At 37.0% G+C, this 16,114-nt stretch overlaps 1 protein-coding gene across 2 annotated transcripts; it reads left to right on the forward strand.

The window, feature by feature from the left end:
* The first annotated feature begins 4,387 nt into the window (after window positions 1-4,387).
* On the forward strand, window positions 4,388-14,154 carry LOC134281948 (protein farnesyltransferase/geranylgeranyltransferase type-1 subunit alpha-like). 2 transcript variants are annotated; one of them, XM_062764385.1, is made up of 9 exons: window positions 4,388-4,562; window positions 8,588-8,702; window positions 11,329-11,433; window positions 11,682-11,792; window positions 11,925-12,086; window positions 12,395-12,457; window positions 13,265-13,352; window positions 13,428-13,514; window positions 13,888-14,154. In XM_062764385.1, exons 1-9 carry the CDS (start codon window positions 4,421-4,423, stop codon window positions 14,005-14,007), a joined length of 993 nt encoding a protein of 330 aa, XP_062620369.1. In that variant the 5' UTR covers window positions 4,388-4,420; the 3' UTR covers window positions 14,008-14,154. The 2 variants fall into 2 exon arrangements, with proteins under 2 accessions (XP_062620369.1, XP_062620368.1); XM_062764384.1 differs by having other exon boundaries at window positions 13,265-13,326; window positions 13,402-13,514.
* Window positions 14,155-16,114: the final 1,960 nt, after the last annotated feature.

Raw genomic sequence — 16,114 nt, forward strand, 5'->3', positions numbered from 1 at the left:
AAGTTCTATCGACAAATGTAACTTAATTAACCTTAAGAAGGGATTTTGAAATGGAGGTCATATTCGTAGGCAAGGCAGTGTGTTAAAACTGTGAATATATAAGGGTTTCTTTAAAAGTATGTTTGCCTTTTCCCAATTCAGGGTAAACTAAATAGGTTGGTAGGTAGGTTGGAATTTTTTTCTTCCAAGTTAAAAAAAGTTGAGTCGGACCATTTTTAGCTCTACTGGTCAGAGACCAACTTCCGCAGGACTTTGCGTGGCTCCCACTGTTGAAAGTTTACTACAGATGGCATTGTGTCAAACACTGACCTCAACAGGAATGAGCTTAACCTTTCTCCACAGTTCTGCTCAGGTTAATTCATCCAGGCCCCCTGTTTCCCAAGTTCTGTTGATTTTGCTTTCCGTTGATCGTTCTTCAGTGCGCCGTACTTCACATTGAACCATGGTGCGTCTCTCTGATGCTGCTGCTTTTGACTACTGCTGTAAGTGTGACATTCCCACGCCCTGTCGCCCATGGCCAGTGCTTGTGTTTCCAATCATATCTCGTGAGCATAGCATACTCTCTGCTTGACGTTTTGCGGACCACTTTCTTCATGTTTTTGTCTGGATCCCTGCTCCTGCAACCCTGTCATCTGCTGAGTCACGTAACGTCATTATCAAGCGGCATTTTGCTATACCTTGAATTCTTCCATCACAGAGGAAACTGGTATGCTTAACTGGGCTGGGTTGCTGTAGAGTCCAATCGATCTCCTCAAATACCCACTAATTTTCCTTTCCATAGCTTTCCATGGCTTCGACTGTAGTAGTTACAATATCATATATAAGGAGCAGCCACTTAAGTCTTAGTAGGTCCTCATGCTGGTAGATCTATGTCTCATATTTTCCAGGTACTCCGCTTCCATCGACCCTTTTTAACCAAGCTCCTTCGTGTCTTCAATGCTATCAGTATCTTTATCTGTGAGGGATGCATTATAAACCATTTCCCCGAGCATATCATCGGGTTTCCTTCTATTGATAATAAGATCTCTCCTTGAATTTGCATCTTGACTTGCATATTGATACACCCCTTCCTCAAACCGAGACATCTGGCCCGGGGGCCATAAAACTTAGCTCACTCTTGATCTCAGGCTCACTTTTTCTCAAGGGAATATATAGTGGAAAAAGAGACTGAGATCAAAAGTGTGCTCGTCTAAGTTTTATGACCCCCAGGCCTGAATTTCTTTGGCTTTTTCCAATGCTGATAGGAGTCGGCTTGCCTATATATGGGTCGTTGTTGTCACAGTGAGATCATCCATAAAGTCTCTGATTGGTGGCTAATAAATCCCCGAGTTTATCCTTGACCCTCTTGTTTCTATTTCTGCAGTCTTGATCACCATCCCCAATCCTTTACAAACAGGATAGGAGAGATTGTACATCTTGTGACTAGCCCTTCTCTGCTCTATGTCAGGATGTGGTGTAGTCATCGACAGTGAATCGTATCTGCATTCAACCGAAGTAGTTCTTGACAATCCCCTGAACATTCTGGTATATGGTACCGCTCCATCACCTACTCAATAAGCTTGTGGGGCACAGATCCATACACGTTGGCTAGGTCTACCCAAACTGTTGCAATTTTTTTTTTGCCGTCTTTGGCCTCCTTGATGAGCTGACTTATGACTTGTGTGTTCTACGCATCCGGAGTACCTAGGTATGCCTGCCTTCTAAATAGATGGATCTATGCATCTGTTCTCTACCATGTACCCTGATATTCGCTTTTCTAACAGTGACATGAACATTTTTACCTTCATACTTAGCAAAGATATCGTCCTAAACTGGTTGATTGTCCCTGTGTTCTTCTCTTTCGGTACAAAACATCCCTCTGCCTCTTTCCAACATACTGGTATCGTTCTTTTTCTCCAAATTACTGTGAATACTCGAAAAAGTTGCCACAATCTTTTCAGTAACTTTGAGCACCTCTTATACACTATGTATGGTATCCCATTTGGTCGGGACACTGAGCCTGATCTTGCCTTCTTGACCACTTCTTCCAATTCCTTCCATGTAGGTTCCTTAACATCCATTTCAACCTCTGATGAATCCACCATCACCTCATTAAGGCAGTGACCGATTGGTTCTTCTTTCCATGGGTCAGAGTGAGTATCATTTAAATACTCCTCCACTTCTTCCTTTGATCTTTCTTCGCCTAGAAGCTCCTTTGTAATGGGTTCTTCACAAACCTTGCCCTGCTCTTCTCTCTTTTCTGCTTCCTCTGTCTCAACATTGCTCCGCTCATCGTATAGCCTTGATAGCTCTAACCTGATGTCATCCAACAACTGTGCTATTCCTGTTTTTTCCCAGTCCTTCACCCTTCTAAACTGTTCAGTTCGTTTATTTCTTGCCGACATATTCTAATCCTTTGCTCTTGCCTATTTAGGATCTGCTCTTTATTATTTCTTGCCTTTCCTTCCACCTTTCCGAATGTTGCACACCATGTTGTAAGTACCTCTATTTTTCTCTCTACATTCCCCTGCATTGTTGACTCAAGGATCATGCTGACAGCTTCATTGAATTCGAAGCCACTCCACACCGCGTCATCATCTCTCGGTCATGATTGACTTGGCCTCTTTGTCCTTGCCGTTTCTTTGTGTCTGCTGCTCTGGCTATTTCGAAGACCGAGTTCCTCCATCAGGTCGCCGCTGCTGTCCTGGGACGACTCAGACACGGAGAGGTTCCTGGCTCTGTGTGTTGTGGCCAGGATCATCTTGCGTCTCACCAGTTCGGTGCGCTGTGTCTGGGTTGTCACACTATCACATAACTTCTTGCTTGGTGTACCTTCAGTCCTCCAATGTTCTTGCAGACTTAACCATATGTACATCTGGCTTCAGCCTTTCCTCTATCTAATGTTAGTAATGCACCATTCTTCTTACAGTTCATGGGTTGTTCCTTGTCGTAACCGTTCGAGCCTCTCACCCCCTCCCCTCCTGGGAGGCTCTGGGGGTGTTGATCATTTCGTTCCGTCGTAGGTAATTTCGGTGTCCCCTCACAGGGACTGTACAAAGGGAAGCTGCCCCTTGGAACCCGTATCAACACTATTCCTGCATGTCAGTCACCTGTCTCTCCAGTGTCACCGGTCTTCTCCAGTCTCAACCCAGGCTTTCCTGCCAGTCACTGGTTTCCCAGATTAATAGTATTAACTTACAGAAGATAGTTTTCTGCTAATGTACATGACTTATAACTGTCGCACTTAACGTACAATATTTTCAATACCGGGTATATGGATGCTGATCAGATAAAACTGTTGCTTGTTTTTTTAACTTCTAAAATAAAACAATTTCTCGGATTATCAAGAAAATTGTGGTAAAATCTGTCAAGAATTGTTGTCATATCAGTGATTTTACAAAATGTTGTTATATACCCCCCGCTTGAATTAAAAGCGGGAGGTACATGTAAGCTATATAAGCAAATACGTACCCCACGTCTGAAGGGTGTCTATTGCAATTCCACAAGATAATTGTCACAATTAAGCCTTGGAGCTCCTTTTAATTCAAAAGAACTTACAACTAGGACGAAAATTTTATAGTTGATTGTAATATCTTGCATAACTATTGATTCTATTACAAACTGGCCGAATATATAGATATCTTTTTAAATTCTTTTTAAAAGAAATATATCAATTTTAATATTAACGTTAAAGAGAAAGTTATTTGCAAAATTAGATATTGCTCTTGGTTGTGATTTCGTTTGTAAAACGGGACCATGAACGCTTACGTCCAAAACAAAGGCTTTTAGTGTAGATTCAAAACGATTTTATCAATAATATGTACATGGCATGCATAAGTTAAATTACAGGTGTAAAATTACAAGATACATGTATGAATATTCGATTTACTAGCTTCCTTATTTTTTTAATTCGCTACTTTATAAAATTTTGCTTGTTTCCTTGTCCCTGATAACATGCTTTATGTTAAATTAAAATTCCAACAATCTTTACTAATTAAAAGTACATAGAAATTTCTTTGAAATCATGTACTTTCACAACACTACTCCTCCTACAGTTTTTTGTCCGATTTCAATCTAATTCCATTTTACATAAATGTAATTGAAATAGAATCATAGTTTATAATTTTAAAAAATGGATTCAATATCTAATTATTGTTTGCATTTCATTTTAAAACTTTGTACAAAACTTTTTTTTTACAATAAAAGGGAGATCACTCTTGAAGAACATTAAATAATTTTTTAACTATGATAAACGTGTTTGAATTCTAGGTGTGACTCTCATTTATAACAATCATATAAAAAGTGGAATGCGTCAATCAGTTGAAATCATCGCTGGATGATTAATATTGATCGGGTTCGAGATTCATTCATCGATCATTCGGAACTCTCTAGACTTTACCTTCGTCACATTGTCTCCTTCTTTTACCGTCGGTTACCCGCCATGTCGGAAAGCGATTCAGACGAGGGGATCAAAAATTCCACCTGGGTCCCTTACAGAGACCGAGATGAGTGGAAAGACATCTCCCCAATCCCCCAGGACGACGGCCCCGGGCCCGTGGTGCAGATTGCGTACTCTGACGAATGTAAGTAAAGTGTTATTTTATCTGAAACATGGTCGCGGGTCGTCACCTGGGAATAGCGGCGTTTGTTGTGGTTGATGTACATGTATGGAATCCTCTTGGCTTACGTCCAGTGGCTAAGAATAGTTTAATAGGGATTGTTTTTGATTTACTTTAGACTTATCTAATGAAAAGTCAAATAAAAATTGAACATGATTTAATACTGGCTACTGCTGTAATATACCTTATTTATTTGCAGAAGGCAAAAAGGAAGGGGGAGGGGGGGGGGGGGCTATTGTTTCTACTCTACAAGCTAACCATTTCCATTTGTCAGTGTCCATAGCATATCCTTGGTTACTTTCCAAAGGGAAAATTGTGGACAATAAAAAAGCTTTTCAAATTAATATAAATATAATTTCAAGAAAAAAAAATCATCCTATTTTTACTATACTGGTGGTTTTATTCATGGCAGTTAGGTCAATGTACAGTGTTAATTTTAATTTGTTGTAGTTTATGAAACATGATTAAGTAATAAGTTGAATAGGAAAGGTTATAATCTTGATTTAGTAGCAATCCAAATCCCAATTATCAGCCAATACCTGGATACCTGACTTCATTTATTATGTATATTCTGGTAACGTATCTGTGATTAATTGAGGAGTACTCTGTGGTATTATTGGAAGGATGGTGAACTTCTTCCTCTTGGTTTCAATTTCCATTTAGTTCAGTTCTCAGCTTATAATTGATTTAACATGTTAAATTGATCTTTAACAATGAAGTCATCAACTAACATGTTTTGAACCTTATGGTTAATTTTCCATAAGCTTGGTGAGATGAGAGTGTTTTTATTCTATGTGTTCTATATAAAAACAGTGGAGGCTTTATCAAAGTTAAACATACAGATCTGGTTGAACTTTCATCATTGCTTGTACAGTGTTCAAATTCTGCATTAGCTTAAATACTATGTAATATAAAATGCTATTTATTTTTTCCATGGGCGACTTTTTAGGTCACCTGAGTAAACTCAGGTGACCTATTGCTATCACTTTTCGTCCGTCGTCGTTCGTCGTCCGTCGTGCGTCGTGCGTTAACATTTGAACATTTTCAGCTTCTTCTCTGAAACCACTGAACCAATTTCAACCAAATTTGACATATAGCATCTACGGGTGAAGGGGAACAAAAATTGTGAATTTCATGGGCCCTGCCCCCCTGGGGCCTGGGGGGTGGGGCAAAAACCACTAAAATTAATGCAATCTTTAAAAATCTTCTTCTTTACTCCTGGACATCAAGCAGTTAAACTGTTTGCATGATTGTAATCAGCATTGAGTCCTCTACCAAAATTGTGAAATTCATGGCCCCGGGGTCAGGGGTTCTGTTGTTAGGGTGGGGCTAAATAAGTATATCGTGAAATTTCATGAATTCTTTGAAAATCTTCTTCTCTGCTCCTGGGTATTGAATTAACTAACTAAGTGCATAGTTATGATGAGCAAGAGTGCCTCTACCAAAATTGTGAATTTTATGGCCCCAGGGTCAGGGGTTCTGGTGTTAGGGTGGGGCTCTATAGATTATATAGTGAAAATACATGAATTCTTTGAAAATCTTCTTTTCTGCTCCTAGGTATCAAATAAACTAACTAAGTGCAAAGTTATGATGAGCAAGAGTGCCTCTACCAAAATTGTGAATTTTATGGCCCCAGGGTCAGGGGCTCTGGTGTAAGGGTGGGGCTCTATAGATTATATAGTGAAAATACATGAATTCTTTGAAAATCTTTTTCTCTGCTCCTGGGTATTAAATAAACTAACTAAGTGCATAGTTATGATGAGCAAGAGTGTCTCTACCAAAATTGTGAATTTTATGGCCCCAGGGTCAGGGGTTCTGGTGTGAGGGTGGGGCTCTATAGATTTTATAGTGAAAATACATGAATTCTTTGAAAATCTTCTTCTCTGCTCCTGGGTATTAAATAAACTAAATAAGTGCATAGCTATGATGAGCAAGAGTGCCTCTACCAAAATTGTGAATTTTATGGCCCCAGGGTCAGGGGTTCTGGTGTTAGGGGGGGGGGGGGGGGCTCTATAGATTATATAGTGAAAATACATGAATTCTTTGAAAATATTCTTCTCTTCTCCTGGGTATTAAATAAACTAAATAAGTGCATAGTTATGATGAGCAAGAGTGCCTCTACCAAAAATTGTGAATTTTATGGCCCCAGGGTCAGGGGTTCTGGTGTTAGGGGGTGGGTTCTATAGATAATATAGTGAAAATACATGAATTCTTTGAAAATCTTTTTCTCTGCTCCTGGGTATTGAATTAACTAACTAAGTGCATAGCTATGATGAGCAAGAGTGCTTCTACCAAAATTGTGAATTCGATGTCCCCAGGGTCAGGGGTTCTGGTGTTAGGGTGGGGCTCTATAGATTATATAGTGAAAATACATGAATTCTTTGAAAATCTTCTTTTCTGTTCCTGGGTAATAAATAAACTAAATAAGTGCATAGTTATGATGAGCAAGAGTGCCTCTACCAAAATTGTGAATTTTATGGCCCCATGGTCAGGGGTTCTGGTGTAAGGGGGGGGGGGGGGCTCTATAGATTATATAGTGAAAATACATGAATTCTTTGAAAATCTTCTTCTCTGTTTTGGGGTATTAAATAACTAAATAAGTGCATAGTTATGATGAGCAAGAGTGCCTGATTGTAATCAGCATTGAGTCCTCTACCAAAATTGTGAAATTCATGGCCCCGGGGTCAGGGGTTCTGTTGTTAGGGTGGGGCTAAATAAGTATATAGTGAAATTTCATGAATTCTTTGAAAATCTTCTTCTCTGCTCCTGGGTATTGAATTAACTAACTAAGTGCATAGTTATGATGAGCAAGAGTGCCTCTACCAAAATTGTGAATTTTATGGCCCCAGGGTCAGGGGTTCTGGTGTTAGGGTGGGGCTCTGTTGATTATACAGTGAAAATACACTAAATCTTTGAAAGTTTTCTTCTCTGCTCCTAAGTATTAAGCAGATGAACTACCTATGTAGTTATGATGAGCAAGGGTCCTGATCTTCCAGAATTGTGAATTTCAAGGCCCCAGGGTCAGGGGTACCATAAAGGAGGGGGGGGACTGTACTTATATACTGAAACTGGATGAATTGTTTGAAATCTGCTCTCTGGTATTTATCAAATATTTTTGAAAAGCAAGGGTGCCTTTTCAACAATTTTTGCAATGTGTGGATCTTGGCCTAAGGGTCAGGGGTTCATATGTGATTGGGGCATTACTGATCATGCTGAATATTACTGATTACTTGAAATGCATTTTTTGTTCCCCTACCCTGCCTATGGGTATTAAGTAAACAAACTAAGCAACTGCTAAGTGTGTTATGATGATCAATGGTGCCTATTTCAAAATTGTGAATGCCATAGCATCTGGATTAAAACATGAATCAAATTCAATCACTGGAAAGTTGTTGCATAATGCTCAGGTGACCTATAAGGCCCATGGGCCTCTTGTTGTGTATAGAGATGGGATTTGTGTAATGCAATCAATTCCAGATTTTTAAAGTCACAGTAATCAGCAGTCTCTGCAAACATTATTTTTTTCTGAATGCACAAGATCAAACCAAACTTTGCAAGAGAAAAATCCTTACTAATGTAAGAAAGTGAAACACTTGAAAATGCAAAACCAAGAAGATCCTACGGTCCATGTAATTTCAATCACACTTGTTCATGTAGTTAACTTTGTGCAATATTTTTCATAAAACAAACGTTTTTAGGACTCCATATGGTTCAAGATAGTAAACTTAAATTTGAACCTGGAGACATCAGTTGAAAAATTCCAGTTTGGTGTAAAAAATGATGTATCGGGCTCAGCACTGTACATGTGAGATCCAATGGTCAGGTGTTTTTTCTGGAAAACTGTTATTAACATTAAAATCCAATGTTTTCTTAGTAAGAAGGGAGCTTCAAGGGCATCAAAGTCACTTGGATTGTGGTAATGCAGTTAACACTAAACAGAGTTTTTATTACTGATAACCATGTTAACTGTAAATAATTTCCTTTTTCAGTTCAAGATGTGTACGACTACTTCCGGGCCATCATTGCGAAGGAAGAAGTCAGTGATCGCGCACTGGAGTTGACGAAAGACGCAGCACGGCTGAATGCCGCTAATTATACTGTATGGTAAGTTAGACCATAGTAGCTACCACTCCAAGATTAAGTTTTCAATGCTGCTGACTAAATGGTAAATTTTGAATGCAGCCATAATGTAAAATATGATATGTTGTACTTGTAAGTGATGGAGATTTCCAGTTATACTGTCTGATCTGACATTGAAGAATGGTACTACTGTTTGGTAATGTTTAGTACAAAGTATGTTGTGTAGTTTTTGAATGCTGCTTATTCATACAACATACTACTTGAAAAATACCACTTTTATGCTGCAAAAAAGAAATCTGAAAAAAGTTAATGCTGTCAAATACAGATATTCCCCACTAGTGATCGGTTCATGATGATTGAAATCAAACATTTTCTTCTCCTTTACAAATGTTAAAAATGAAGTTTAAGAACTCTGTAGATATACTGGTATGTTGTAAACACAAGGGACTTAGGTTGTAGGACTGTTTTTCTTCAATTGGCAAGGGTTTTTTTTCTCTCGCAAGGGGAAATTTGTGATAAGAATGCAGGAATCTTGTATATTTATACACCTTTGATATTTTCTGTTTGTACGTCATTTAAAATGCCATTAGCATGTTAACTTAGTACACATGTCAGTATGGTATTCGGTGCCTAAAAATATTCGAAATACTTTTCCCCCTTACCATAAATATCACTGTTGGTGAAAAAAAGAATCAGTATGAAGGTAATAGATTTATATTACATGTATGTGACAACAGATCAGCAGACTTTTATTGTACTTAACTCCTTTATGGAGAGGACTCCCATTTCCTGATGAAAGTCTTGAAATATTGCCAGGAACTGGAGAGAAAATTCAATACCTTTCTGAAAATCAATTTTCTTCTTATGCTTCTCATAATTAAAGTGTCTTTGCTTGTGAAATTGCTCAAGTAAAGCTAAATCTCCCGTTTTTCTCCGTTAAATGATTTTTTGGGTGTATTGATGCTGTGTTGATGTAAGGTGCAATGTCCTTGTGACTCACTGTGAATTTACCAATAAATGGAAAGAAGAAATAAGTGGTCTTGCCAAAAAAGAGATTTAAAAATTTAATTTTTGAGCTGTTTACAATGTCAAAAGGTGACACGTTTTGGAATTAATGTGTGTGAAATCCTGGCACATGTCTGCAGTGTTTATATTATTTTGTTAAAGGTCATTGTTTGATTTTGATTAAAAAAAAAAGCACCTCTATGTGAATAGCCAAGTTCTTTTTGTGTGTAGATTAAAGAAAAAACATATTTCATGACGAGAAGAGATTAGCTTGGGTAGCTAGTAAGATATCAATGTATAAACTGAATCCTCAACCCAACCCTACATCTTTCAAGACTGGTTATAAGATTTTTTTTCTGAACTTTCAACTTCAGAAATCTGTTTATTTATTCATTCTTAGTTTCATACATTCTCTCAGTGACTTGCCTGTCTTGAAAAAATTCATAGACTATTGGACTTTTGGGAGAAGCACTGACTTTTACAGTTGACTGTTTACTTGAACATTTAAACCTGTATCATCTACAGAGGTACATAATTGATAATAGATAAGAAAACCTTTCTAGTGGTCATAGGTATGGTGTTAGGGGCACTGACAGGTGAAGGCCAGGAGTTAATGGTAGTTGTTTTCTTCAAGGACACCTTATCTGTGCTTTGAAATAGCCCATGATTTTTGTTGAATTAAATGGTGAGCTAAATATTTATATTGTAAAAGAGCTTCCGTACACTGTCTTAGTGTTAGAATAATTTGTCAACTGCTAAAGTCAGCGCTCCTCGCAAAAGTCCATTAGTAATTTAAACGTACCATATCAGGGACATCACTTCAACACGACATTCATATTATTCCAGATTTATTTGGATTTTTACCTGTACTTCTTTAGAATCCTATTCCTATATATATATAATATTGTATACTTGACATAAAAGGTCACAAAGGGGAGTCTTTGAATCAGACTGTTATTATTTATCTAGCAGAGTCAGGACAATTAAAAAGTATGTCTCTCATGACCATGATTACATCCAAGTTGATATACACATTTTATATAATTTTTTGTAACATTGATTTTGATTACTGCACATACATATAAACAGTTGAAACTTGAGTTGTACATTTCATGTAATGTGTAATTTTGTCATGTTTTTATATTCCAAGGAAAACACATTGACAGTTTTGCTTTAACAAAGAAATTACTTTTCTAAAAGTGATGTACACATTGTTCATTGGAGGATACTGTATCTAAATTTACTTTAAAAAGTGGGCTTCATATTTTAGCGACTTTGGTACAGACGATATATACACTAATTCAAGAATTCCGCTAAGAAATCATGTATTTTATTAATCATGTTAATATAATATTAACATGATTAAGAAAATATTTTGTGAAGTGTGTAGGGCTAATTTATGAATACCCCAACAATTTTATACGCAGTGATTGCAGTAAATATTGAAAACACCAATTTATGTACACACGTATAGTATAAAGTCATTATTTAGTGTTAAGAAATGATTAGAAACATTTAGAGCAACTGAATAGCTTAGTTTTGACATGCAGTTTGAAATGCATCAAGGCAATCTATTTCAGTCCAAATACTTTTCAGACTATTTACAGAATTTTTTGATTGCTTACATCTTCAATATCTTCTACAGGCATTACAGGAGAATTCTCTTGAAAGAGCTGAAGAAAGACTTGAAAGAGGAATTAAAATACATCACAGATATGATTGTCTCCCACCCCAAAAACTACCAAGTCTGGTGAGTATCAACTATGAATTCTGGTTAAAGCTGCTCAGCTTTATTCCTTTAGGGGAAAAAATTACAGATGGATGGGAGGTTATGATATATTTTGCAGCCCTAATATGTAATAACCCTTTGGTAAGAGACAGATAAATCTCCTGGATTACAGTAAATTTTAGAAAACATTTCTCCTGGGTGAAAGAAAATAAACTTTTATCATATGTTGATGTTTATAATACAGTGAAATGTCTCATTGCTTTTGTTAGGCACCATCGTCGAGTGATTGTAGAATGGCTTCAGGACCCATCACAAGAACTCGAGTTCACCGCCCAAATCCTGAAAAAGGATGCCAAGAATTACCATACCTGGCAACACAGGTGATTAATCGTGCCTTCTGATTGGTAGAATGTAGTTTTGACCCCTTGATCTCTATGCTAATGGTTTATGGTCCTCCTATGACCTTTAAATGTGAATAACCTATTTGACCTTTTTAACCTTTGACCTTACAGACAGTGGGTGTTACGTGAGTTTGCATTGTGGGACAGAGAGCTGGATTACGTGGACTCGCTCCTACAGGAGGATCTTAGAAACAACTCGGCCTGGAATCAACGATACTTTGTCATCAACAACACGACCGGGTTTACTGAAGACGTGGTTAATAAGGAGGTCAGGTGAGCTTTCTAGGGAGGACTGTGTCAAGGTCACACTGACAATAAAATAAATAGGACAGCCGCCAGCTTCTCTCTTAAAAACTGGACAGAATTCTACATCGTCCTTTGTCATGATTGTTGTATACATATAATTTTATTGGCATGCCACTCAATTTAAAGAAAAGTACTTTGGAATATTTCCATAATTAGTGACAGGATAGAGGCATTCATGTATTGATCTGGATCCAAAATTGTGTATAAATTACTGAAGCAGTTCTGCATATTTTTCCTGATGAAACAAAAGTTGCAACATATTCTCTGTTTTGTAGGTACACACAAGAGTTTATCAAGAAGGCCCCTAACAATGAAAGTTCTTGGAACTATTTGAAAGGGTAAGACAGATGTCATTGAACATGTAAATATTTTGCTCAGCTATTGCTTTGTTACTTTAAAGCTTTAAATTCTGCTCAGTTTTATATCTATGTTATAAATAAACAGTGATTGGGAAGGGCTTGCGCCACGCGCCATAGTCGCATTGAAGTGAAAAATGGCGCATTAAATCAATCAATCATGGCGCCTAGGTGCGCATTCAATTTTTAGCGATGTTATTTGGAAATATTTTGTGTACGACTTTCTTTCTTGTTTTACTTTCGTTTTAAATGCAGTCAATTTAAAACAACAAATCTTATTGGTTGAAACCTGTCAAAAAGTACTTCCGGTTAAACGAAGCACTTACATGAGGTACAATACTTCATTCATTTGTATGGTAAGGCCGTTCCCTTTCCAAAACTGTCGTAATTTTAACACAAAATACGGGTCAGTTATATTCTAAGAAAGTTCCTTTAAATTTACTGCATTTCATACGTTAAAAATCGGATTCGGTTAATTAAAAATGCGTTTTCTCTCGTATTTCATATTTGTTTGTCACTTTGTTATTTCTTAAAATGGCCCTTCAGATTATATTGATGGCCCATTCATTTTCGAAATGGCCCATCAAAAATGTTGACAGTTGTGCCATAGTCCCATTGACCATTTTGGCCTTCCCAATCACTGAATAAAAATGAAAGGGAGGATAGATCTTTGTACATTATATGAAAAAGTCCACTGTAAACTGAAAGTTTTCATTGTATTCCTTAAGGCTGTTGATGGAAGTTTAGAGATCTCCATACCTGATTATTTATCTGAGTTGTTTAATGTAGGGTTCTGATGGACTTTGAGCTGTATAAGTACCCCGGCCAACTGGAGTTCTGTCAGCAGCTCTGTGATGACCGCTACAGATCTCCATACCTGATTATTTATCTGAGTTGTTTATTGTAGGGTACTGATGGACTTTGAGCTGATGACCGCTACAGATCTCCGTACCTGATTGCCTGTATGATTGACACATATGAAGAGATGCTGGAGCAGAACTGTGGAGAGCAGAGGGAGGTTCTGGAGAAAGCTGTGTCGGTATGTTAATCATCTATTGGTGTATCAATGTAGTAATGTGTTTATGCTCTGCTGAAATGTAAGTGTGTGTATATCTGTGATGTATCTGTATCTACAATGTTTACCTTTTTACATTGACCGTTTCATTGTTGTCCTCTGAGTCTGTACATGATATTTTAAACCTTAGGGGTCATGTGCCACCCCTCCCCCCCCCCCATTCTCCCTAAATTTACAAGCTCACAATACTTTATAGCCCACAATTTTATCTCCACTTTGGGGAGAAATCTTCAACCCTTTTGCATGTTAATCTCAAAAAAGTAAACTTTGCTGTCCACAATCTTTCAATTCTCTGTCAGACACAATTTTCTGAAGTGTTAAATTTTTCTCTTTCCAGCTGTGCCGGTCATTAGCGGAGGAGTACGACACTATTCGATCACAATACTGGGACTACCTCTCCCGCGTGTTGTCCAATAAATACGGCAGTGAAGACGTCACCGCGCAAGAGGCGTCATGATAATCCGAGTCATGACAGTGTTTTGTCATGACAACCAGAGACATTATAGCAAGGGAAAGATTAAAGAGTTTTTAGGATTAGTTTTATACAAATGTACATTGATGAACAAACACTTCTCCTCCCAGTCTGCTAATAGGAAAACTTCATCTCTGCCCCTCTGCTAGATTAATAATTGTTACTTCTAAGGTGATGACCATTTGATTCTGAGGGCTGTGGGTGCTGGCAGATTTGGAAATAAATAATCCATCCTCGAAATATTGAAAATGAGTAACCTGTCATCAACTTGACAAGAAAATAATGTGTCCCTGACCATTGCTATCCCCCCCCCCCTTCCCAAGTAGAGTTTTGGACTTGGATGTTTCTTTTTCTTTGCTTGACAAGCTTTTTTTTAGTGAAGTAGAAAAAAAATAATCTGTCCTTGATCTTATTTGAAATAAATAATCTGTCCTTCATTGACATGAAGGTAAAAAATCTGACTCGGAAAAAAAAAATAGCCTAGCGCCCAACCCAGAATCAAATGGTCATCTCTTAAGATACAATTTATTTTATATACATATTTGTTGTATTTTTACGAAGAAGGGAGGGCATGTAGTTTCCGTTATTTCTTCACAACCGTTGCACATACTGAAATGAAATTTGGTATAAGTTTATGTAAATATTAGGTCAAATACTGATAAACCGTTTTTGATTGAGTTATGCCCCTTGTACTTAGAAAAATTCCACTTATTTGCAGTTTGTTCATTTTCTTTCAGAGGTTGCAATGAAATGAAATTTAGTATACAGATATATCAGATAAATATCTAGGTCAAGTTCTGTTGTGGGTACGATTGCGTCCTTTTTGTTAGAGTTATGCCCCTTGCACTTTGAAAAATTCCACTTATTTGCAGTTTCCGTTCATTTTCTTTGCAGAGGTTGCACATATTGAAATGAAATTTAGCATACAGATATATCAGATAAATATCTAGGTCAAGTTTTGTTTTGGGTACGATCGCATCCTTTTTGTTAGAGTTATGCCCCTTGGACTTAGAAAAATTTCACTTAATTGCGGTTTCCATTCATTTTCTTTGCAGAGGTTGCACATATTGAAATGAAATTTAGTATACAGATTTTTCAGCTGAATATCTAAGCAAAAAAATGTTTTGGGTAGGATCGCACCATTTTAGACAGAGTTATGCCCTTTTGTACTTAGAAAAATTCCAATTTGGGGGGAGGGGGGCATAAGTGTTTTACAAACATCTCTTGTTATTTTTGAATTAACTACAAGGTTAAAGATGAATGTTGGTGTGATGAGACCTATACTGTAGTCAGATTTAAATTGCTCAATAGCAATAAATAATTTACCTGTAAGGAAATGAATATCATGATTAATAATTCTAATAATGTATGGGTAATGATGAAATTCTTTTCATAGATTTACAGAGTATTAGGAATTATTGTAAATTGATTCAGGTTTCAGAAAAATCATAGTGCTTTAGAGGTGCTAAGTTTAATGTTACATGTGATGTAACTTTGTCTTCTCAATAGATGCGTATTCTCCTACAAAGCTGTATGTGTAGAATTTTAGTATAAACATCTGTATCTTGCAATGTAAATGAACTTTCTATGTTGGAATGACCATGATGGAAAATGTGTAATTCAGTGATCAAATTAGCAAGATTAATGGTGATCATTTTATATATTAATTGTGTACATTTCAGAATTTACCAAGAAAGACTTCTATGCTAGGTGGTACATGTGCATAATAATTTTTTTTCAGAATTTTTGCTAAGGTATTTTAATTGTGATTTTATGCTCTATGTACATTCCACCCATCCAACTGCCCATTAAAATAACTGTGTACAAATGTTCTACATTGTTTAATACCCCATGCAAGCTAATTTTGTACAGCATAATAGCACAATAAATAAAGCTCCTTGGAACCATACAATATGTTGCTTGTCATTTGTTTTGAAATGTTATTGTTATTTATAAATTTATTTTAACGAAAGGCCTTAACCATGGAACCAGATTAGTGCCATAATCTTGAAGCCTAATTAGTGTCTTTATAATTATGGTGCCTAACAGATGTACTTGGTGTTTTGATACCTAACAATGGTGCGATGGCCCT

The sequence above is a fragment of the Saccostrea cucullata genome, unplaced genomic scaffold (assembly GCF_032062105.1).
Source record: "Saccostrea cucullata isolate Sc308-1 unplaced genomic scaffold, CSIRO_AGI_Scuc_v1 ctg837, whole genome shotgun sequence".
Classification (NCBI taxonomy): Eukaryota; Metazoa; Mollusca; class Bivalvia; order Ostreida; family Ostreidae; genus Saccostrea; species Saccostrea cuccullata.